Genomic DNA, 23,779 nt, shown 5'->3' on the forward strand with positions numbered 1-23,779 from the left:
ATGTTACTAATAGTCATGGCTTATTTTTTGTTATTGATATTATATTATAGATTAGCAAATTGCTATATATTTAGATGACAAAATATATCAGCAAAACACTTTGACAACCGAACCAAACATCTGTTCAAAATTGACTCTCCTATTGATAAGAAAAATGCACATTTAGCCAAAGAGAAAATTGAGTCTTTTGTTGAAGTTGATACCATTCATTGGGCCAGCACAGAAAAAAGATGAAACGTTATATATACGTTATAAGCTCTTGGACCTCTCCCTTATTGATAACGAATGTGGTATCCGGAACTGTACAGATCTGGATCTGTCACTTTCCCGTAGCCTACACGTTACAGTTATATACACTAAAAATATATACTTGTGTTTAGAAATTAATATAATCAATATATAATGGATATTAGAATTGGGCGCCGGCCAACTCTTATGTTTGTCTTTGTGGGGAAAAAAATCTTCAATCTATTCATGTACATTTTTCGTGTTCGGCTTTTTTCTTCATTTTTTATTTTGTTTTTAAAAGGGGGGTTAATACAGGATTAACGTGGTAAGGAGCACCAGGATTTTAAAGGTCCGTATAAGCTGCTCTTTATTGGTTGGTGTCAGACGAGCCCCCTGCTGGCGACCAATAGAGTCACTCGTACGGACTTTTAAAATCCTGGTGCCCGAATTTAAAAGTTTTGGCAGAGGAGCTCCCTGCCGGGGACCAATAGAGTCCAAGGGACCAGGAAAATTATCAGATAGGTTGAGTACCAGTGCTGGCAAATTAATGAAAAAATTATAAAAAGTGGTAGTTTTTCATCTACATTAAAAAAGCGTGAATAGTCATCTAATAAAACGCAGGTTTTTAAAATGTTCACATCTACCAATCAATACGACAAATCAATGGGTTTATTATTAAATAAGCAATTGCGCATCACCAGGAAAAAAAATAACAATTTTTCACAATCTTTAGAACCCAACTGCATCACGTGTACATTTCCACAAATAATTTTAAAAAATTACGTTCCTTCTTGAGAGCTAAAGTGTCGAATCCTGACCCCAGAATTCTACAAATGTATAGATTTCGTAATATATTGATTTCATTTTTTTGTTGTTGTTGCCATTGAGGTTAACATAAGAAAAACCTTTGCATCTTCTAGAATGTAAGCTCTTTTAGCAAATTGTCCAAATTGTTATGTGATGAACTACTTGTTATGTCCTGATTACCCATTGTACAGCGCTGCAGAATAGGATGGTGCTATATCAATCATAATAATACCAACATAACCTCAAAGGATCTCACCCTTCTATTCTAATTGAACCATATACCGCATAATTCAATTCACCATAAGATGAGTTATGAGGGTGGGCCATTGGGGAGCAAAAATGGCTTGGCTTATGTCGTAGAAAGACTACTGGTCACTGTTATTGGACTTGCAGGCACTCGTAATATACCATTGGCATCTCTATATGTACATTGAACACTCTCGTATTTTAATGATTAAATATAAAACCATGTATAAAAGTAAACAGTCATTAAGCTTGTGCGTGTGGCGACCACGGCATAAAAAATAAAAAGAGGAGATTACTGGAACCCCAAAAACCAAACTCCTGCCTTGGAGTACAGCAAGCAATTTAGCCAAGAACACTCAATGTCAATGAAATATTAGGAATAAGCTGAAGGTGAGAGCTTACTCAGTAAATAAGTAGTCCAAAGAAGTTTGCGATACCTTTAACGGGCCAACATTCAGACATCAAGGAACTTCTTGAAAGCTTGTGTGACTTTACATGCTACTTTATGAACGTTGACCTACTTCAAGGTATAACAAAGCATGTTGGACTATTTCCTTTAAAAAAAAAAAAGTTTAGTAAAATCCATTTTCTGGTCTCTAGGTAGGAGAGTTGGTGTTCTGGCCAAACACACAACAAACCTACATATATAGAGCCTAAGCGTATGTATTGTTTGGTAAATTATTTTCTACAAGAGCCGGCCTCACGAAATAAATAAGCAATGCCCTTTGGTGTGTGAGGGTTAAGAGAGAGCGTCTTCCGCAGGGTAAGAACGTTTAGGATGTCACCGTTCACCTCCCAGGCCCTGCTCCCTTTGCATTCTTAATGTCTTCTCTTCATCCTGATTGGTGCACAGGAGAAAATGAGACCATAAGTGACCCCAAGTGACATGACTGCCAAATCTCAAAGAGAAAGAGACAGAGTGGGCCCTGCTCACCGTTTCACACACTCTCCTTCCTTCATCTGGTGTATCTTTGTCTCCACTGCGCATGAATTCACCTGAAAAAAAGACAGGAACGCAGGAACCTTTAAAGAGGCGGTCAAACTATATTTATTTCACCGTCGTGGTCTTTCTCATCTAGCGGCAGCTTGAAGACAGCTTGGCTCAGGAGCATGGAGGTTGGGAAAGTATAAATTCGCACACCCCAATGCTTCCCTATATCTGCTTCAGGGTCTAACAATTACCCCAGTAGGGCTCTACTCAAGCACTTGGAACCAGGGTGGCCGGTCAGCTTCAGGAAAGGAGAGGGGCTTAGCAGTTACATTTTATAAAAACAATAGAACTGGCGGAAAATCTTTTCTTTTTTTTTTTTTTCATACCTTTCAACTTTTCAAATTGTCAAAGAGGTACTCCTACAAAAGAGGGACATCAGGGGAGCAAAGCTGGGCAGGGGGATTTGGGTTCCAAAGAGGGAAATGTAGCAGATATGAGAAAAAAAAACCAAAACTATTCTGCTTTATATCTCAAACTTTGCCAGCGAGCTGCAAGATTTTTTTCCAGAATTTATATTGTAATTCTTAGGGGCTTCCAAGAATACTTTCTATGCTCTCTTCTCCCAGTCTTTACCTCGGTTCATGTCTTCAAAACATATTTATCAAAAATCATCACTAAACCAGTTTATCAATGTATGGAAGACATAGTGCACGTAAAACTAAGGGAAGATTAAAATGTAGCTAGCGTGGTGGCTAGCGTGGTCACCCAATCAAGACTAGATTTACTTTAGGATACACATACTCCAGGAGCAATTATTAATAATGATAATAACAATAGCAATCTGAAGAAGTACGTGTGGGTTATGGGCAGGATTGGGGAGGGGATATTACTGATAGGGCAGAGGTCTCATAGGAATGGGGGCTTTTTTTCAATCCCCTCTTGCCTCTAGTACCATTCCACCAAAAAAGATGCATAGCGAGTGCTGTGCCAAAAACGTGCAACCTAAAACATGAGGAACCTGAAGATGATTTACTGTTCTGTGAAATCCAACGGCACCTTCTTAATGGCAACTTCAAGACAAACAACAATGGTAAAAGTAACGTTTTGAATTACTTCTTTGATCTTATAGTAGCGTAACCCAGCTATCGTTGGTTGCTCACCTTCTTTCTCCCCTGGAAACAGTTTGCGACTGGCAGCAGGTTCAATGCGAGAGATCATTTCAGCCAGGTCTGTAAAACCTGGCACCATTCCGGTCTACAAACAAAAACAACAGACAATGTCACAGTGCCCAGCCATGATGTCATGCAATACCAAGGATGTCACAATTATACAAGACCCATCGGCCCACATGATTGATAATGCCATGTGATGTCACAGAATGAATCAATGATATCTAGAAATTACGTAATCCAATGACGTCAGACTCACATCTCTCTCTTGACACTGGTAAAATTCAGTGGCAGTCCTGTCCTGCAGCATTTTTTCTATGACATCACCGCGATGCCATTCAGTAAAAATAAGTTTTCCGTACTCATAGCCCACATCCTGAATGAGAGGTAGTAAAATGTTGGCTGATGATGTCACAAGTATGTGTAAAACTTCTTGGGTGTGAATGATGGTTAAAAAGCAGTAAATCAAGACTCAAGTATAAAATGATGGAATAATCTAAAATAAGCCTTAATATAATTCAAAACCGATACACATTAAAGAAAAATGGTGGAAAAAAACATAAGATATACTTTTAAAGCTATAAAGGACTACTTGACTTGGACATTATAACGGAATGCCAATGAAGAAGAGCATATAACTAGGTGGTTATTTTGACACATGAGATGAAGTTAAGATCATCCATCCAGCTCTCCAGGGATTAAGCAACAAACCCACACAACAGAAAAGTATTCAAACTCACGTGAATCTCCTGGAAGCGGTGGAAATCAGTAGTGTTGAATCGTTGGACAGGAGGACTCAGATACTCACAGTATCCACTGAGCTTCACCTGTTCCAGTTGGCGGACACACGATACATAGGACAAGCGGGACTGCAGCTCAGCCATGTCCGGAACCTAAAGGCCGCGTAGGATGAAAATTGCTATTTAGTTTAATTAAAAAAAAAACAAAAAAAAACACATTTTATTTTAAATATTGTTTAATGAAATTCTACCAACAATGGATATTGATGAGATAGTAACCATATCACAAAAGGTATGTAGAACACTAGGATCACTAAGAAAGGTCCTCCTTTAAGTGGAGAACGTCCTACTTGGAAGTAGTGGATGTCCTACTTTTCTAGAAGCTCCTTTTTCTGTTGGGTAGACATGCATATGTGAAGAAGAACACAACCTATTCAAGATTCAACTTATTACAGAAGTCATAAACGTAATTAAAAAATCTCCTTCCGAATTTCTGGCCACAAGACCCCTGCCAGCGTTTCATAGATCCAACAAGATTCAAGAAATTATGAAAAACCTGGATTCATTCTTGCTCGTCAAAAACCTCATACCTTGACCTTTTCGCCCCATGGGTTAAATCGTTTGAAAAGCAGCCACCAACCAGACAGACTGTCCCCATAGTTCCAAGTCTCCCATTCTTCATGCTGCCCAACGTCTATTGTTAACACAGTGCGGGCTCCGAGGGAATGAGCCACGTCGGCTGAGGGTGGTGGGGAAAAATAGGAGTGAGAAAAGGAGCAGAAGATGAACACAGATGGTCATAGTGTATATGGGAGGCCAAAGTGGAAATATTACATATTGGGGTGTGCATACAAATACATGGTATGGTATATGGTATGTCCTGAAGAACTCTGTCTCCATGTTGAAGACCGAAGAGTCTATATGACCTAAACCAGGCATGTCCAAAGTCCGTCCCGAGGGCCAATTGCGGCCCACGTTCCGGACTGATAAGGCCCCTCAGATAAGTTGCCCAAATATAGATCTGTTTTTTTGATATTAAAGGCAGTGATTTAACACCCGTTTAGATTTGTGAAAAGTATGCCGTTTTCAATAAGCTTTGCATAAAATAGTTAATTTGCATTTAATTTTAATGGTTCAAAGAATGTCAGGCAAAATGGTCGGCCCTCGCACATGTTCACTTCATCAAATCTGGCGCTCTTCGAAAAAAGTTTGGACATGCCTGACCTAAACTAAAGAACATTTTTGTACTTTAATATGAAGTCCTGCGAGCGCTCCCATTTTCTTCAAAGATGTCTAATTGTGGTCGAGGATCAGCGCCGGGGCGAGTAAATTCATGGATTAGAGTGCGCCACTCCTGGGACATTTTCATATATTTATATAAGAGAGAGAGGACAGAACAAAAATACTCGGCAGTGTCTAAGGGAAAATTGAAAAGAGGATGAAAAGGCATAGACAGGGCAGAGAGCATGCCAGGGAAGGTGGCAAAAGAGACAACAGAGACATGGTAATGCATTCAATCTCTAACAGCGGTGGTAAACGGAGAACTTTAGGGAAAATGTTCATCCAAACCATCTGACCTGGCAGGTTATTCACGTAACAGCCGTCCAATAAGAGGTGAGAGTCCTGAGGGTCACAGAGAGGTGGCAAATAAGGGGTATAGGAGGCACTGGCTCTGACGTAACGCCACAGGCAGCCTGTAGACAGAAGGACAACACCGCGTACACGCATTAAGCAGATCTGTCACTTTCCCAATATATTACATTTTCCTGTCCAGTACACTAAACAAACAGCTGCAATGTATAAGAATCAAATGTGTATACCATGACAGCCGCCATCGTGCATGATTATGAATCCCTTTGTGACAAAGCCCGCACATGTACGGCCTCACAATGCATGGTTTTTAATGGGTTTAAGGACAACCCACTGCCCTAAGGGGTTAAATTAGTGCCCCCTTTTCATTACGGGAGAGAAACAGTTCTGGCCCACAGCGTAAATAATATTATGTATAACATTCTAGTGGACTAACAGAGTACACCAAAAAGAAACTTCAAACATACAGTACATGATACCGTGCATTAACTGTATACTAAACTGCACACAAATATAAGGAAAATTAACTGGATTGGCCGAAGGGTTCTTTTGGTATAATACATGTTCCCGGGTCTCCTACCATCCCTATGGATCCGCATGGTGGAAGACGTGATGTCTGTTGTGATGCTGAAATACGGCAACCATAAATCCTGGCAAAGAAAAATCAGCAACCTAACAATAGGGGAGAGATCACTTAACAGGGAGGAATAACAGGAATAAAGATGGAGGCTCCCATGGCAACTACATAAAGGCGGGAATTCAAGAAAACTGGGAACTTTCTGCCGGCACTAACTATGTATGTTACTACATATATAACACATAAGAATCCTACCACACTCTCCACAAATAACGTAATGTTACAAATATTGTGGCGTATATAAGGATCTCATCCTACAAACCAGGGAAACTCGTATAAACTTGTATACCTTGTATAAAAAAGGGTTCTACACAAGCCCTTATAAAAATATATTATTTTATTGTACAAAAGAATATAAAACATGAAAACATATATAGTATTTCATAATGAAGACAACAGAGGTTTCTAGGAAACTAATCAGAGCATATGGAGGCACTATGGTTATATATATACATAAAGTGTCTCAGATGCATGTAAACAGTAATGGAATCATAAAGTGCCGAGTCATTTAAATATTATGGCCTATTGCTCACTATGGAGCGCACCCATTGACTCTGTAAACATGTAAAGGACTAGTAATTTCCAATAAATATATAAATAGTCCAAATAATCAAAAAGACATCCTAAAAAGTGCTGTAGTGCTTACCCATATTAACCTCCACTTCCCCTACGCCGTTTCGGTTCTCCTTTTTCAAGGGGTCGCTATTACTGCCTTGTCATTTAAGGGTATAATGCATATTCATAAATAAATACTGTCCCCAAAACTAAATATATATATATTTATGAATATGCATTATATGCATGAGGAAATATATAAATGTATGCACTCAACACTTCATTTATTTACAATATTTATTTACCATATGCACTTTATATGTATATATTTATGTATATCCTTTATATTTTATTTATTTATTAGGATTTCTTCTATTTACACAGTTAAGTGTAATTCTGGCATAATACGATCGCTTTAAAAGGCAATACAAGTTCCGAGCCGAGACCTAGTGCGCCGGTGCGGCGATGGCCGTCCTGAGGTCCTGCTTTGCTCCGGTGCCTCGTCCGTGGTGCGCATGCTCGAGAGATAGTCTCTCGGACCTGCGTGCTATGGGGGAGGGCATCGGATACGAAGCAGTGAATTACGGGGCGGAGACGCAGCATCGGCACCAATTTGGGTTTCGGCACGCAACTTCCGAAGGGAGGGGTATAAATACCCTTACATGACAAGGCAGTAATAGCGACCCCTTGAAAAAGGAGAACCGAAACGGCGTAGGGGAAGTGGAGGTTAATATGGGTAAGCACTACAGCACTTTTTAGGATGTCTTTTTGATTATTTGGACTATTTATATATTTATTGGAAATTACTAGTCCTTTACATGTTTACAGAGTCAATGGGTGCGCTCCATAGTGAGCAATAGGCCATAATATTTAAATGACTCGGCACTTTATGATTCCATTACTGTTTACATGCATCTGAGACACTTTATGTATATATACAACCATAGTGCCTCCATATGCTCTGATTAGTTTCCTAGAAACCTCTGTTGTCTTCATTATGAAATACTATATATGTTTTCATGTTTTATATTCCTTTGTACAATAAAATAATATATTTTTATAAGGGCTTGTGTAGAACTCTTTTTATACAAGGTATACAATGTTACTACACATGTATTGTTTAGTTTAGTCTGTAAACACCATTACATTGGTTTATTTAGAGAACCGTAAAACGTTGGACATAGTGACAGAGCCACTCCAAATATTAGCCCTCGATTGCACAAGAACGTCACCTGGCACCACCTCCTCCTAGAACCAAAGCGATTGTATTTCCGGTCAGAGCGCGCGCGAGCCGCGAGAAATCGCTGTGACGGTCAGCAGCCTTCTGCAGGACCTTGGTGTACAGCTCGTGCTAATACAGGGGTGTAGGAAAAGACAATGAAGCAGGTGTGGAACAGGTTAATAGACAAAACTTCAAAATATTCTCGGAATTGTGCACATGAGGTCATTTCTCAACACCCAAGTCAAGAGATTTATCTTAAGAGTATCAAGAAAGTATATCTAAAGAAAACTGTAAGAATGAAACTTTATATATTTTTTGCTATCTCTACCCCCCCAAAAACCAACATAATTACCATTTTGTGAGGAGGTCTCGGGATAAACACCCGCTTTGGCCCTCGGATATGAAAGTGTCCCGAAAGCCATGTCCTCGCAGTAAGCCAGTGCACGGTGCCACGCGGTGGAGGACCGTCCATTCGGTGTAGGAGAACTAACTGTTTTAGCGCTCGAATTGGGGACGTTTCCAGGAACTTTTCCAGCTGCAAATGAGGAGAAAACAACGGAGGTCTTGGAGACAAGGCATGGAAACATTTCTTTCAGGTGTTCAATAGGATTCATTTACCTCACCCAGAAGTGGCTCCTCTTCCCCCAAACCAACAACCAGAATGCAATCTGCCTGCCGGATGCAGCGGACGGTCCACGGTGTTAGACTGGAGTCAGTCTGGTATAGAACCATACGATGGAGGTCTTCTTGTTGGGCCAGCCAACTGGACAGCTGACATTCATGTGTGCTACAGAACAGGAACGGTGAACGTGAGGATGGATATTTTTTGTTCTGTTTTGTTAAAGGATATATAATCTGCTATGGCTGTATAATAAGAATGTCCCCTTTGTATATACCCAATAACTCATAATTGCTGAGAAGCAAAGGTATTAAATGAGTGACCGACCACGATACACACCTTTCCAAGGCATATGATCCAAGCCGTGTCCTAATGATGTCACTTGTAAGAACTAATGTTGGACCTGTGAGATGCAGATGGTTAATACTTCTCCCCATTAGCCTTTAAAGAGTCATTCAATTCTTTAGTCACCAGCCAACCGGGCAACATACCGAGGGCATCTAGAGCATGTTTGAGCTCCAGGGTGAAAGCAGTGAGGGGTACTTTACTACTGCAGGGTAAGACACAGACCGTGCAAAGATTACTAGTAAGATTACCAGGATCTAAAAGAGAAAACATAAGCAATATGCATGTCAGCGATTAAACACCATGTATTAGGATTAAATAAACTAAAAATCCCAAACCCATTTGGGATCCTCAATGCCTGAGGACCCTCGTCCCATTTAGAGAAACGTTTACCTGCATTGTCTTCCGATTGCTGAAGGTTTCCGAGGATCTTCTGGCTTAAAATATGAATCAGTCTTGTTACCACCTAGAAGAGAGAGAGAGCGTGTCGTTGGGATACAAGCAATTATAAGAGAACCTTCACTTATTGCATATATGCTTTTAAAATGCAAGGAAACGAGTATTCTTATCATCCAAACTAAAGCTAGAAAAGATGCTACCTGTGGGTATCTCCTCTTGATGTAAGACAAGGCCCCATCCGGTACTTTCGCCAATTCAGAGTCTCGCACCGCATAGACAGACTTGGCTCTCGGTCTGTGGGTTAAAGCTTCCACCTTTAGGACAAACAAGAAACGTTAAGGGTCTGGGGATAAAGACCACTCAAAGTACGCGAGAAGAAGCCATGGCCACTGGAAACTGTGGAGTAGAAGAGTGGATAGGTGAGAAAAGAGAACGATAAAGGAAACTACAAAGGGAACGTATTCTGAATTTTAACACTTTCATTAAATGAAGCATTAGAAACACCATTGTTAAATGCCTAAAACCTTCCCATCTAGTTGAATTTTTGCCGTATTCATATTTTTGTTCTGGGAACCTGTATTTGTTATGTTCAAAGCATTAAGAAGTGGCCCAGCTAACTCCGTTGGTAGAACACGGGACTTGTAATGCCAGGATTGCGTGTTTGGGCTCCACATTGAATGTGTTTTTTTCCTGTAATTTCAAACTAGAGGGTCAGAGGTTTAAATGTAATGTAAGGAAGTTTTACTTTACTGAGAGGGTGGCAGATAACTGGAGCCGCCTCCCAGCAGATGCAGCAGAGGCTAATACTGAGTGGGTTTTTTTTTACCCCTTAAGGACAATGGGCGGTCCCTAAACCCATTGAAAACAATGCATTTTGAGCCCGTACATGTACAGGCTTTGTCATTAAGGGGTTAAATATGCATGGCATGGGCAAGGACTGCTTACGGTCTGAGTCTCTACATCAGGAAAAACGGGCAGACTAGATGGGCTGAATCCGCCATGGAATTCTATGTAGCCATAGGAACTAAGAAAGCTTCTTTAAAGTTTTTATGTGTTGTCTTTATATGACCTTCAAATGAAAGAATAAAATGTCAGATCTGCTACGGTTTATTTGCTTAACATTACCAGAGAGTCCCATAAAGGTTCTGTCCTAGTGGAACAGCACCTCGACGGGTGGTGAGAATGAGGTTTTTGGACCCCATGCTGAGAAGTTAGTGCTTACAAAAAAAAAAAAAAAAGATCTCACCATTCCGATGAGCTGTCCGCGGCCATACTCCCCCACCACAGACTTCTTCCCATCCGGGTGCTCGATGACGGAACGGAGGCGCCCGTTTAGAGTGATGTAGGTGCAGTCAGAAGGGTCTCCCATCCTGCGAAAGAGAAACAAATACCATGAAAAGAAACGAGGGGAGAAAACGATTCCGTAGAGGCGGATTAAATGACTTAATGACCTTCCGACACAGTGCTCACAAGTGTTTGGGATTTACACCTTATGTATACATTATAGTGATGTAAAGAGAACTTGGCAGCCACAAACTATGATGACAAGTATCGGATTGTGCTGGTGACATCACTTAAAAACCAGAATTGTGAGAACGCGCAGCCCTGCCAGCAGCCATACCGGGTCACATTTATCTCTACGCTTTAAATATCTGATGAGGATAATAACTAAAATATTTCATGTATTAGAAGTGACATTTTGCACGCTGTATAGTTGGCATCTCACTTTACTTAAGATTTCCTAAAAAAAAATCAAAATAATAATTGGCAGGATATTCTGGCGCTCAGCAGTGAAGACGGAGGACGGTGGGGGCAGCACCCAAAGAATACCCCACTGAAGAGTGTGAATAAAAGAATCATAATGAGTGAAGGGCGAGAGCAGCTTTTTATCTGACTTCAATGGTAGCCCCATCTATAAGCATAGTGCAGGGGCGTCCAACCTGCGGCCCTCCAGCTGCTGCAGGACTACATCTCCCATCCTCCTCATGCTTAAAAAGCATTATGGGAGATGTAGTCCTGCAGCAGCCTGAGAGCCGCAGGTTGGACGCCCCTGGCATAGTGTATGACTTTGGCCGCAGGTCTCCCCGTTCACGCCATTAATTCTCACCTATAGAGTTCTTTCCCGGCCTCCACGCCAATCCAGTCTATTGAGAAATCCACCTGACGCACAAAGGGAGAAACGCGCCGGGCCACAGAATGAGCCACCGAAAGCAGGACATGAGGATGCGAGCGCAGGATCCTGAGATAAACGACAACAGAAAAATAAGAAAGGAAGAAAACGAGACTAACATTTTACTGCGTACTACAATAAATTACATTTCCCCCCGCCGGCTTTGTGTTCAAGGAACATGGAATCCAAGAGATTCACTTTGTTTACCAGGAACTCTGGGTAGTTTTAATTACTAAAGGAATTCAATAAGTGGATAGATCTCACAAGAAACAATTATATTCAAACTAAGGAGCTCAAAATATGTTTGTTTTTAAAACGATACATCACAATGATAGATTGGCATAAATCTGTGTGATTCGTGCGGTTCTCTTCTCTCAGTCGTCGGATAATGATCTCATAAGTCAGGTGCGTCCAACCTGCGGCCCACCAGCTGCTGCAGGACTACATCTCCCATCCTCCTCACCCAGCCCCTCAGCTGAAAAAGCATTATGGGAGATGTAGTCCTGCAGCAGCTGGAGGGCCGCAGGTTGGACGCCCCTGTCGTAGGTCAAAAGGCACCTTAATCTACTGCTAAATCTACTTCTACTGCAGTGCCGCCTATACTCCACCAACTGCTATCATCTACCATTATTTGTATATTGGGAATCCCAGATTTAATTCACAAAAAAGCAAGAATCAGACAAAAAGAAACAACACAGGACAAAGAAAGCTAAGGAGAGTGTACATTGGACCGGCACTCACTGGTAGAAATGAGTACGACTCAGACACAGAAACGAGCTGTCTCTCACAGCTTTCATGGTGAAGATCAAAGGTTCTCCAGTTAGAACCGTAAGCTGCCCGATCATCTCGCCGGGACAAGTTTCAAAGATACAGAAGTCCTGGCGGCCACTGACGCCCTGATAAACATGGACACAGCCAGACAGCAAGAGGTGCAGACCTACTCCCTGAGGACACGAGAGAGCGAAACGGAGTGTTGAGAAGAAATGGAAAGGGAGCGTGACTACACAATGAACCAAGGATAGAAAGGGGAGGGAGACAGTGGCTGGATAACGGTACGAAGATAAGAATAGCTAAAACCGAAGAGGAAGGACGGGGAGTAAGAAGTCCAAAAGCTTTAAATGATTACACACAATAGACACATCCTTTACGCTTCATCACCTGTTCACCTTGCCTGGCAATGACAGTATCAGCCTTCACATGATGGAGAGACACCTTGTGATCGAGCAGGGATACATCCTACGAGAGACACGGAGAGCATGGAACACACAATAAAGAGAGAGAACATGGATATGGTATAAACTCTTTGTAATTAGTGACCTAGTTAATAATTAACTTTGCTAATGAAGTGGGTTTCTTAAAATTCTTAAAAATGCCATATAAATTACCAGCAGGTATATCGCTTACACATCAATGGTGGATAAAGGAATTCAAGAAAGTTTGGCATGTGCATGCAGCCATTGTCAAGAATGAATAAATAAAAAGGACAGACCACGTTGGCCAACTGGCTCGTTTCAACAAAGAAATAACAACCAATCCCCGCATTTCTGACCTCAAGGTCCATCAGACCGGCCATCTCTTTCTTTCCGGTTTCTATTAATTTACTTATCCTCTCCTGGGTGTCTTCTGGATCCAGAGAATCAAGCTGTAAAAAATCCAGAAAATGACTTGGAACCAATGGGCTAACCATCTGCAGCCACCGTCCTCACTGCTGAGCGCCAACGCTGGGTACAGCCCATTGAGCCCACTGAGCAGCGGCACAGTTGGGGTCCTGATCGCCCCTTGGACCTGTCACCCTAGGCCTATACCAGTATACGCCTCTTACCATAAGTGAACAATGTGTGAGAGTCTCTTTTTCTTTACTAGAGAAAGGACCATGAGTCTGCTTTAACTCACAATCCAGAGAGCGCCAGAACCCAGAAGATGACATAGTTCCTATAAAATGATAGAAAAAAGAAAATCACTGACCCTTTACAGAGGATGTAACATTACAACGCTAGCTTCTTCTAAGCCAAAGAAAGGTGAAATATAGAAAACATGTAGGAGGAGAGACCTCCATATTAGAACAGAACAGGCAAATATTTCTAGTTCATTTTACTGAATGGAAGAAAAAATGAATTTTTACCATAAAGAATGGTGGATATACAGCCCTCACTAGCGCCCGTCACAGATATGGCCACCTGGATCTTTGCACAACATGTCCACATTATTTAAATGGCATTCACCTGGCACCGCCAAAGATGCAGATCTACAGCGTCCTAACGGTGGAGCTCTCTTGTGTTTTTGTGGTGGGGACTTAGAAGAATTATCTGTGCTTCCTGGAGAAGAAATAATGATTCTTAATAAATACAGAAAGTCTTCCAGATGAAGATAGCTGTAGTAAGTACGTTCTCACCTTCGTCGTGTGTTTTACTTCTTGAAAGCGGTGGTCGTCGAGGGCAGACAGACTTAGACTGAGATGGATGAGACTCATCCTGAGGGGCCTTTAAGGAGAAACAGAGAAAACGTGAAATATCCTATTCAGAATATTATCTATTCTTCTAAAAGTTTCATATATAGCTTGGTTACTTTCATTGAGTCTCCAAACCCCACCAATCCCTGGGTTTAGTGTCAGAAAGAGGGAAACAAGTGGATCTTACATGTTGGAAGAGCTCAATGGTGAGACCCAGATAGTGGTGTAGAGCAAGGAAGGTGACCCTCTGCAGGCGAATTGCTATGATCTGCATAGAAAAAGAGAATTTGGTTGATTACCATTATTTCTGTGTAAATAGTAGATTTTAAAGTGCATATCCAAACTTGCTGGATATGGTGTATGTATTATGAGTGCCAGGGCTGTAATGTTGCTAATAATTTAAATCCACATCTACGAAACACAATACTAGAATGAAGTCAATGTCAGATCTACCTATGACCATTTGCACCCATCTATGGTGGGTACATTTCTAGTACCTAAGAAAAATGAGAAAAAATCTATATTTGCATGTCAGTGCTCTAAAACAGAACTGTTAGCAATACAAAAAAAATCCATGGTGGTTTGTATGTCAAGAAGCCACAAAACATACTTAGCAGCAGGTACAAGAACGTAATAGATTGGAATAAGCAATATGTGGTGCAGTATGGTGTATGGTGTATGGAATGAAAGCCTATAGCAAACGTAGCTAAACAGATTCCATTTATGCCTACGTACCTGCACCGTCCGTACCAGGCTCTGGGGGTAACTCTTAAAGATGGAACAGAATGCCTCAACGGGAAGACGTAGTAAGGTACTCTTCTCTACAGCCTGTGCCGTTACTGTACGGTACGGTCGCTGGTGACCCTAAGAGAGGAAAGTAAAAGGTTGAATACCGCGTTGTCTTTCTAAGAATCAGTGATGGAAACATGGAGACTCTGGTATCCCTGCCTAGGGGTCTCCATCTCGATACAGGAGTCAGAAGGGGGTAAAGCCATCCTAGAAGAGACAGGATTAGCCGAACCTGGGGGCTGGATCGGTAAGGTATTGGGTTGAGATAGATGTCACTTGACCCTCACCTGGGGATGACAGGAGGCCTGGTAATTGGCTGTGACACCCAGAGCCACAGGGGTAGATCTAGAAAGTTCCCACATCTTATATTACATCATCCTATCCACAATTTTCCTTTGTTCGACATGAAGGCAAACCCCCGTCTAAAACTACTGACGATTTGGCTCAGTTTAAAAAAGCAGGACGATGAAAGCCCTCCCTCTCCACTGCATTGTACTAAATACAGATAGCACCAAGAAAAGATGGATGACGTTAAAGCCTTTCCTTGGTTTTCCTTCCCAGGCCACCTCTTGACTTTTCCCGATGGACCTGACTTCACGTTATTATTTTACTGGCCACTTTGTATCTTTCTTCCATCATCCTCTGCTCCTCACTGTATGCTGCAGCTTGGGGCTTTGTGCCAATAGGGGGCGCCAACATGACATTTTCTGCTAAGAAATTAAATGAATGAGGGGGGCGTTAAACGCTGTTTCATGACTAGGGCGCTGGAGACCATTGGACCTGCCCTGGAGAGCAGTCCCCACTACCTTAACGTTACGCTACGGCTTAATTAAGGAAAAGTCCATTCACCGTCAGCACGTCCAGGATACTGAGGAGACTGTGCACGTTATCGCCTGGACCCACCGATTTCATGTAATGCCGGGTGCCATCCTAAGAACAGGACAGAGAGATTTCATGTCATACCAGCCAATTCCCATATTATATCATGAAGCACATGTGCCTGCAAGAGTCGTGCTTTCTGCAAATTTAGGCTCACTGTCATTAATAGTAGGCCATGTTTATTTAGTGCAAATCTGGAGCAAAGCGTGAATGCGGAAAAACCATCATTCACTAGTTTCCATAGTGACTGCTCCACTTTTAGAACTTAGTCCAAGGATATATAAAGGATACATAGAGAGATAGATGGCCCAGGGTGTACCGAATTCATATTACTATAGAGGTATCGCTTCCATACATAGGAGTGGGCAAAGCCAAAACAATAAAGATTTTCTATACATAAGGGTACTAAGACAGAAGCAATCAACTTCCCTACCGCAGAGTGCCAAGCCAAGAGCAATCAACTTCCCTACCGTAGATTGCCAAGCCAAGAGCAATCAACTCCCCTACCGCAGAGTGCCAAGCCAAGAGCAATCAATTTCCCCTACTGCATATTTCCAGGACACATATAATTTTTACATATTGCTGACCAGCCCAGATAAAATGCTGCCCTGCAGTATGTGGGATGTATAGACTCCTGAAGTGGAACCAATTAGTTAGCTATACATCCCCCATACTGCAGGACCCCAATTTATCTGGGCTGGTCAACAATATGTGAAAAGTATGTGTCCTGGAAAACATGGCTGATGTGGTCACCCTATCAGGGATAGTTCAGTCACTCGAATAAATAATAAACTTACCATCGATGGGAATTTTTGCAACGAATATTACGTGTATGTATTCCTTACAACCATAACTGAAGGAATGGGTATAGTGTCCCTTTAAATCATGCCACATTTATATCAAAAATAGGAGCATTAAACAGTGTCCTGGTTTAAAAATCGTTTTGGGATCTGTCTTTTCCCAAAGGTCCTCGTCTAACGTCTGCAGGTTTTTCCCCGTTTTGACCCAAGAGATTGGACTCGGGACGCTAACTGCAGTCGTCAAATTAGATGGACGGAGGGCAGATATTGTGTTCGCTGCAGTGATTTTATATGCTATTCCTTATTTTATTTTCTTCTATTTTGTAACCTTTCAAACATTTTTATATTAGGGGGGAAAAAAAGTGGAAAAACCTAATTATTTTGTAAAAAACCCCAAAAAAACAAATATGAAGGGAAAAAAATATATTAAGAAAATGAATACACAAAAACATGAAAAAGAGAGAATACATATAAAGAAAAAGAAATAGATAAGGTCTCACGGGATCGGTCAGTGACAGCTCCACTCTCCCCTCCAGGACAATGTAAATACTGGAGTCCGGCTGCCCGGGGCAGAAAACCAGAGATCCCGGGCTGTAATGCTCGTACACCACGTGCTGGCACAGCGCAAGGAAAATAGGTCTCTCAAAATGACCCAGCACTCTGAGAAAGACGGAGAATAAGAGGGGAGACACAGAGAGAGGTGTGATGGTGCTGCTTTGGTGGTGATGATAACATGATAAGACACACAAGCACAAAAACCATAAAGAAAACGACTGTCTGGGTCGAGCACAGAGAATGGTTATGTATCGGAGGAGAGCGACAGCTGAAAGTATGGCAAGGATAGAATAGCTGAATAAAGCAGCAGAAATAAACCGAACAAAACAGAGAAAAAATACGGGGGGTTAAAGGAAAACCGATATAACTGCTACTTTATTTCATTTCAATTCTAGTGGAAGGCTAGGTTTCCACTTGGTTTTTTTATGCTAAAAACGCCCATAAAAACGCCAATAGCGCCACCTGGCGTTTTTTTTGTGGAAAAACGCTGCGGCCAGATGTTAGCTGTTTTTCAACAGGAAATCGCACAATGCCATATCCACTTGGCGTTTTTCTGTCTGACGTTTTTTCAGTCCTCTGGCGTTTTTCTGCTTTTTTGGGCTCTGTGGCAGCTTTTCAAAATCGCAGCATGTTGACACTCTGGCGTTTTTTCAAGGAAATCTTGGCGTTTTTCTCCAATAGAAGTCTATGGGAGAGAAAAAACGCCATGAAAAAGCCATGTGGGTTTATTGCCTTGGCGTTTTTTATGGCGTTTTTTCCACAGTTACAATGCAGAGGATGGACCCAGTATCTGTGTGTCCTACGAGAAATAGGCTGGAAACAAACAGTTTCACACAAAAAAAAGTCCTGGACTGGTTCATATTGAATTTTACACCATTTGGAACAAACATGCCATTACAAACAAACATACGCGACGCATCAACTGGATCCTGCGTGCCAAAAGCAACAGCAAACAATTTGCACCATCATTTGGGGCCAATCTTCCTAGAGGAGCAGACATTCGGAATAAAGCACGCCTTACAAACCACAGAAAAGAGACAAAGGGGTCTACCAAGTAAATGACATCAGGGGGCAGATACTTGCCATTTATCCGAATCCCTTTTAGCTGGGTGAAACTGCTAACTTGTAAAGGCTGGAAAAACTGCCTAAGGTCAAAAAAAGCAATTTCCACAGAAAGGCTAAAACGCCAGAAAAAACTCCAGAAAAAACGCCAAAACGCAGGAAAATGCAGTGGCAGTTTTCTTGGCGTTTTTCATCAAGAAAAAAAACGCAGGACAAAAACCCAAGTGGAAACCTAGCCGAAGGCTTTGGACATGTAAGAGGTTCTAATTAAATATACTAAAACCTAGAATACTAAACCTTCTATACTAAACCTAATACCAACCATGAACCGTGTACATTATGTACATTATGACATTATTGTGCCCCACTCTCGCTACTCCACAATCCAATTTATCAAAAATTCCATTTATTTGGGTGTTAGTATGGAGGTGCCACCTATAAGCCGAAATGTATATTTAATAACCTATCAACCCTGAACTAAAATCGTTTGTAAGTGACTTGGCACCATAAGGATCTGCCTAGGATGACATCATTAAGGAAGGTAAGAAGAGCCCAAGCAAACATAGATTTAGCATCACTACAAAAATGTCCTCCTAATACATTAGACATGATTAATAATTATCGTGGATCTCATTAGTATCTATTATATAAAACACTTGTATTATATATAAAAAAAATGATGTAAAGTTCATATTTATCAGGTTTGGCAAACAGCGCATCTCTCCTACTTTCAGGAGCTCATCATGGCTGAATATGGAGAGCAACCGGTTCCTCTCAGAGAACTTACTGGCTTTGAGTTTGTGGTCCCTGCCATCTCAAAACCAGAGTATCCATTAAAGCCAACAAGAACTTGGTTCTGCCGGACTTGGCGTCACTTGAGTCAACGTTCTTTTCCATTTTGCTTGAGTGGCCCAATTTTTGGTGCTCCCAGCCGAATACACCTCAAACACACCATTATTAAATATTTTTTGTTGCATCACCTATTCCAGCAGCACAAAGTAAACAAATGTAGAGGAGATATGGCCAACCCTTGGCTCTAGAGTTATCATTGAATTTCATCTCTGATGATCGCTGGAACCAAGCCCAAGAAGTAGAGAACTAAATGTTGGTAAATTCTCATCTGTTTGCATTATAGAACAATTTACATTTTTCCATAGATCCCCAACGTATACTCTTACTATAGATTCCCAATGATTTCATTCCCAAGTAGAATGCGAACAGATGTAAGGATAAGGGCATAAACCAGTGGTTCTCAACCTTCCTAATGCCGCGACCCTTTAATACAGTTCCTCATGTTGTGGTGACCCCCAACCAAAAAATTATGTAATTATAGATTGTGAAATATGTGTTTTCCGATGGTCTTAGGCGACCCCTGTGAAAGGGTCGCGACCCACAGGTTGAGAACCGCTGGCATAAACAAAAGGGCAGAAGCAGAACGAGCTCACCTTATACTCTTTAACATGTACAAGACCTCAGGGGGCAGCGTGGATGCGATCGGTTCCTTTGGGGGGCTGAGGAGCTGAGCACGTGGAGGATCCACGGGATGCAAGGGAGGAGACTCCCAACGTCCCCTCCGAACCCTGGGAGACGGGTTTCACGTTTATTAACACACTTTACCTTATTCTATTAGCTCTTTTTTAACCAGCCTCAATTTATTTTATTTTTTTCTACCCAAAATATATTTCTGCTCACCTCTTTTTCATACACAAAATCTTCCGCTTCTTTGGCTGGAAACAAATGGAAAGACGATGACCCTTTCAGCCGGTTACCAGAGACATAAAACATGGCAACTGCTGCAAGCGAGCGCAACAAACGAGCGCAAGCTTACAAGAGGCGATGCACAGCGCATTTCACTGATCAGAAGGGAAAAAAGTCTTCGATGATGACCTCCAAAATAAATTAGAGATCATTACAGTCTGTCCTCCTGATCCTCTACACAATGGTTTTAATTGGTTTTGACACTTTATTTATAGATTCTGGAGCGCTTTTAGGGGAAAATTACAGTGAAAATTAGCATTCAATTTTAAGTAAGAAATATGTAAACCTGACAATAACATTAGCGCACTGGTAAAGAAGAGGGCCCTGCTCTTGTGAGCTTACAATCTATCAGGCGATGCTGGAATTTCAAGTCCTTTAGGTAGGTGAACTTTTTCCTCCTCCAACAAATTAGTAGGCGCTGGTCCGTTTTTTGGGGGCATTTTTTAATACATGTGTAGTTTTTTTTATAATGCTCATATTTCATACAGACTAAAGAAGCATACCTTTATGCCCGGTAAAACGGCAATAAATCTATGTGAACATCGCAAATGCACAGACAGGCGTCAACACATGCAAGCTGTGTGTATATTTTATAAATATTTCATAAATTGATATCATGAGAAACACAAACTGTCACCTTTCCACAGATCTTCGGAACTTGAAGGCGCTGGGGTTCTTCTGGTAATGGGGATTCTGCGAGCGATAAACAAAGAAGCCCCTTTAGGGCAAGTAGTAAGCACAGGCACGGGGGTAAAGCTGCAACCTGGGCCAAAACTACCTGATGGGGGCAACACTGCCTGTACCCACCTCCTGGTCATCTAGAACCTCCTTGGGTCATTGTTGCAGAGGAACATAGCCTTTGATAGAACCTACAGTTCTAGGTTCTGTCTCCTGCTGGGGTGGCACCTATCAATGTTTATCTTTATATTTATATAGGGGCAGAAAGGCGAGAGGTAAATCATATTTTAGGTAAGGATTCAATATTGGCCAATTCAGCTAATTGAAGATTCCCAAATAGACCACAAGGGGACGCTGTGGCAGCAATTATATATACTGTATAATAAGTGGTTTAAAAAGTGATCTTTTGGGGTGTTACCTAGAACACACATTTTCTTGTAATATGTCATCATCTCTAGTTTTTTTATGGTTTAATTTGGATCATTCAGTCCTCTCTCAGGCTCTCAATAGAACTCCCTTATCTCGGGAAGTCAGAACCAAGACAGGATGGACCTACACAGTTTTAAGTATAATTACATGTATTTAGTTACTGACACTGGGCCCCTTGAGTTATATGGTATATATAAGGTATATTTAGTGCAGTGAAATGCAAATTGTAGAATTTTGGAAATGTGATCTATTTTACCCTATAAAGCCGGAGGCAGCAAGTACTAACCGTTTCGTATTAATTCTCTGTTTTTACATGGATTTCATATGTTTTCCTGAATCAAACATTTTAGTCCCGTCTTGATGACGGGCGAGGTTCTAAAGAACTACATAACAATGTAATGTGCCTTATGGTGCGAGTGTAAATCCAGGAGCATATTGTGTGCAATCGTCATGGTTTGGTACAGAACTTTCTTCTCAGTTGGGAGACAGAAATCGGGTGGACCTCTGTGTTCTACCTGCCGAGCGGAGTCTGATATGCAGGGCCGGACTGGGACTGAAAAGCAGCCCTGGAAAAATTTGGAGACCAGCCCCATATAGTTTATCTCACGGTGAAGCTCTTATACCCACACGCACCACTTATACATACCCGCGTCACACTATTCGCCATTCTTTTTATCTCATTATTTGTCACTCTGCATCCAGAAATGCCTTATACCCCTATATGCCACTCTGCCATATAGGGGGTTAAAAGGCATATCATGGGACAGAGTGGCATATAGGGGGGTATAAGGCATTTCAGGAGGCAGAGTGGAATAAAGGGGGTTAAAAGGCATATCATGGGGCACTCTGCCTCCAGAAAAGCCTTATACCCCCCTATATGCCACTCTGCCTCCCTGATATGCCTCAACCCTCCTATATGCCACTCTGTCCCATGATATGCCTTCTAACCCCCTATATGCCACTCTGCCATATAGGAGGTTAAAAGGCATATCATGGGACATTTTTGTTTACTTTATATGGCAAGCCGATCCAGCTTGCCATATTAAATAAAAAATAATATACGCCACTCTGTCCCATGATATGCCTTCTAACCCCCTATATGCCACTCTGCCATATAGGGGGTTAAAAGGCATATCATGGGACAGAGTGGCATATAGGGGGTATAAGGCATTTCTGGAGGCAGAGTGGCATGAAGGGGGTTAAAAGGCATATCATGGGGCACTCTGCCTCCAGAAAAGCCTTATGCCCCCTATATGCCACTCTGCCTCCCCGATATGCTTTATACCCTCCTATATGCTCCTCTGCCCCATGATATACCTTTTAACCCCCTTTATGCCACTCTGCATCCAGAAATGCCTTATACCCCTATATGCCACTCTGGCATATAGGGGGTTAAAAGGCATATCATGGGACAGAGTGGCATATAGGGGGGTATAAGGCATTTCTGGAGGCAGAGTGGCATATAGGTGGACACACTTACATACACACACATGCCGATTTTTTTTGTTTTTAACAAATACAAAAAACATTATACAGTACAAAAAATACATCATTTTACTCACCTTCTACTTCTCTTGACTTCCTGGTAGCTGCACACTGTTCTCCTCTATGCTGACAGGAAGTCACTGACCTGACATCCGGTGCTGCAGCAGTCTGAGTGCGAGGGGGCGGAGCTTCCACCTCACGCTGCTCCCATCACTATGCAGCCATCAGATTGCTGGGAATGTAATCTAAACGGCCGGTGCGTGCTGATGCCGCCGGCCGGAGCTACTTTAACACTTTTTTTTATTTATATGGTAAACTGGATCGGCTTGCCATATAAAGTAAAAAAAAAAGTATTGAAGCAGAGGCGGCCGGCGGCATCAGCACGCACCGGCCGTTCAGATTACATTCCCAGCAATCTGATGGCCGCATAGTGATGGGAGCAGAGTGAGGGGTGAAAGGTCAGTGCGAGGGGGCGGAGCTTTCACCCCTCACACTGCTCCCATCACTAGACGGCCATCGCACACGGCTGCTGGGTGCTGATGCCGGCCGGCCGCGTCAGCACTCAGCGGCCGCTTTGATTAGATTTCGGGCAGCCTGGGGGGCAATTGCCCCCCTGCCCAGCCCGCCCCTGGCACCGAGGGAGGCGTTCAATGCCATTTGCAGCCGCTCAGCGGCTGTCTTCATGGTTAGTCTGCCGGCCGCCCAGCCCACGGACCTTCCGGCCCACCGGGAAATTTCCCGGTATCCCGGTGGGCCAGTCCGGCCCTGCTGATATGTAGGGCCAACCCTGGACACAGGTGAGAGATGGACTACTGAATGGGACTCACCTGTCTGCCTCCCTTGAAACATGTACAGGATTAATGACATGGTGCAGACTCCAGCCACAAAGAGCCCGGCCCCTAGAATATAACTCATGGCGGGTTCATCCTGCGGAAGGAAAAGGGAAAGTTTGGAAGAACACACGGCATAACCCTCTCATTTACCCCAACGAGCTCGGCTGACAGACCCAGAGGGTTATCTGTTATATAGACTTTGACAGCAGATAAGAACCATTCGGCCCATCTTGTCCACCCATTGTTCCTGATGTCAGTCCTTTATCTTGTCTTAGATTCAGGATAGCATTGTGTCTACCCCCCTGCATGTTTAAATTCCCCATCCTTATTCCAAGTGTAGATTCTTCATTGTCGTTTGGGGCAGTGGTGGGAATAGTGAAGTCCCAGAGATAAAAACTCCAATC

At 42.2% G+C, this 23,779-nt stretch overlaps 1 protein-coding gene across 1 annotated transcript; it reads right to left on the reverse strand.

Moving 5' to 3' along the window:
* Positions 1 to 2,062: 2,062 nt before the first annotated feature.
* On the reverse strand, positions 2,063 to 23,457 carry LOC149279239 (patatin-like phospholipase domain-containing protein 6). The gene is made up of 28 exons (XM_089501441.1): positions 23,370 to 23,457; positions 19,885 to 19,985; positions 19,638 to 19,711; positions 17,076 to 17,235; positions 15,746 to 15,826; positions 14,843 to 14,971; positions 14,248 to 14,375; positions 14,051 to 14,138; positions 13,208 to 13,300; positions 12,817 to 12,894; positions 12,400 to 12,602; positions 11,596 to 11,727; positions 10,735 to 10,858; positions 9,689 to 9,802; positions 9,483 to 9,555; positions 9,236 to 9,346; positions 9,084 to 9,147; positions 8,744 to 8,912; positions 8,478 to 8,660; positions 8,136 to 8,254; positions 6,292 to 6,383; positions 5,699 to 5,815; positions 4,712 to 4,860; positions 4,122 to 4,274; positions 3,641 to 3,757; positions 3,373 to 3,466; positions 2,216 to 2,277; positions 2,063 to 2,119 (listed from the first exon to the last, which is right to left on the reverse strand). Exons 1-28 carry the CDS (start codon positions 23,455 to 23,457, stop codon positions 2,063 to 2,065), a joined length of 3,153 nt encoding a protein of 1,050 aa, XP_089357567.1.
* Positions 23,458 to 23,779: the final 322 nt, after the last annotated feature.

The sequence above is a fragment of the Sceloporus occidentalis genome, unplaced genomic scaffold, assembly GCF_023333645.1.
Source record: "Sceloporus occidentalis isolate IW3139 unplaced genomic scaffold, rSceOcc1.0.p SCAF_174, whole genome shotgun sequence".
Taxonomy (NCBI): domain Eukaryota; kingdom Metazoa; phylum Chordata; class Lepidosauria; order Squamata; family Phrynosomatidae; genus Sceloporus; species Sceloporus occidentalis.

What these genes read in the sequence shown, in the direction of transcription:
- LOC149279239 (XM_089501441.1), bottom strand. Translation starts at nt 23,457, where the DNA reads ATGAGTTATATTCTAGGGGCCGGGCTCTTTGTGGCTGGAGTCTGCACC. An exon ending in GCCTGGTACGGACGGTGCAG is followed by an intron (nt 14,376 to 14,842) that starts GTACGTAGGCAT and finishes TTTTCTATGCAG; the next exon opens with ATCATAGCAATTCGCCTGCA. An exon ending in AGTCGTACTCATTTCTACCA is followed by an intron (nt 11,728 to 12,399) that starts GTGAGTGCCGGT and finishes CGTTTATCTCAG; the next exon opens with GATCCTGCGCTCGCATCCTC.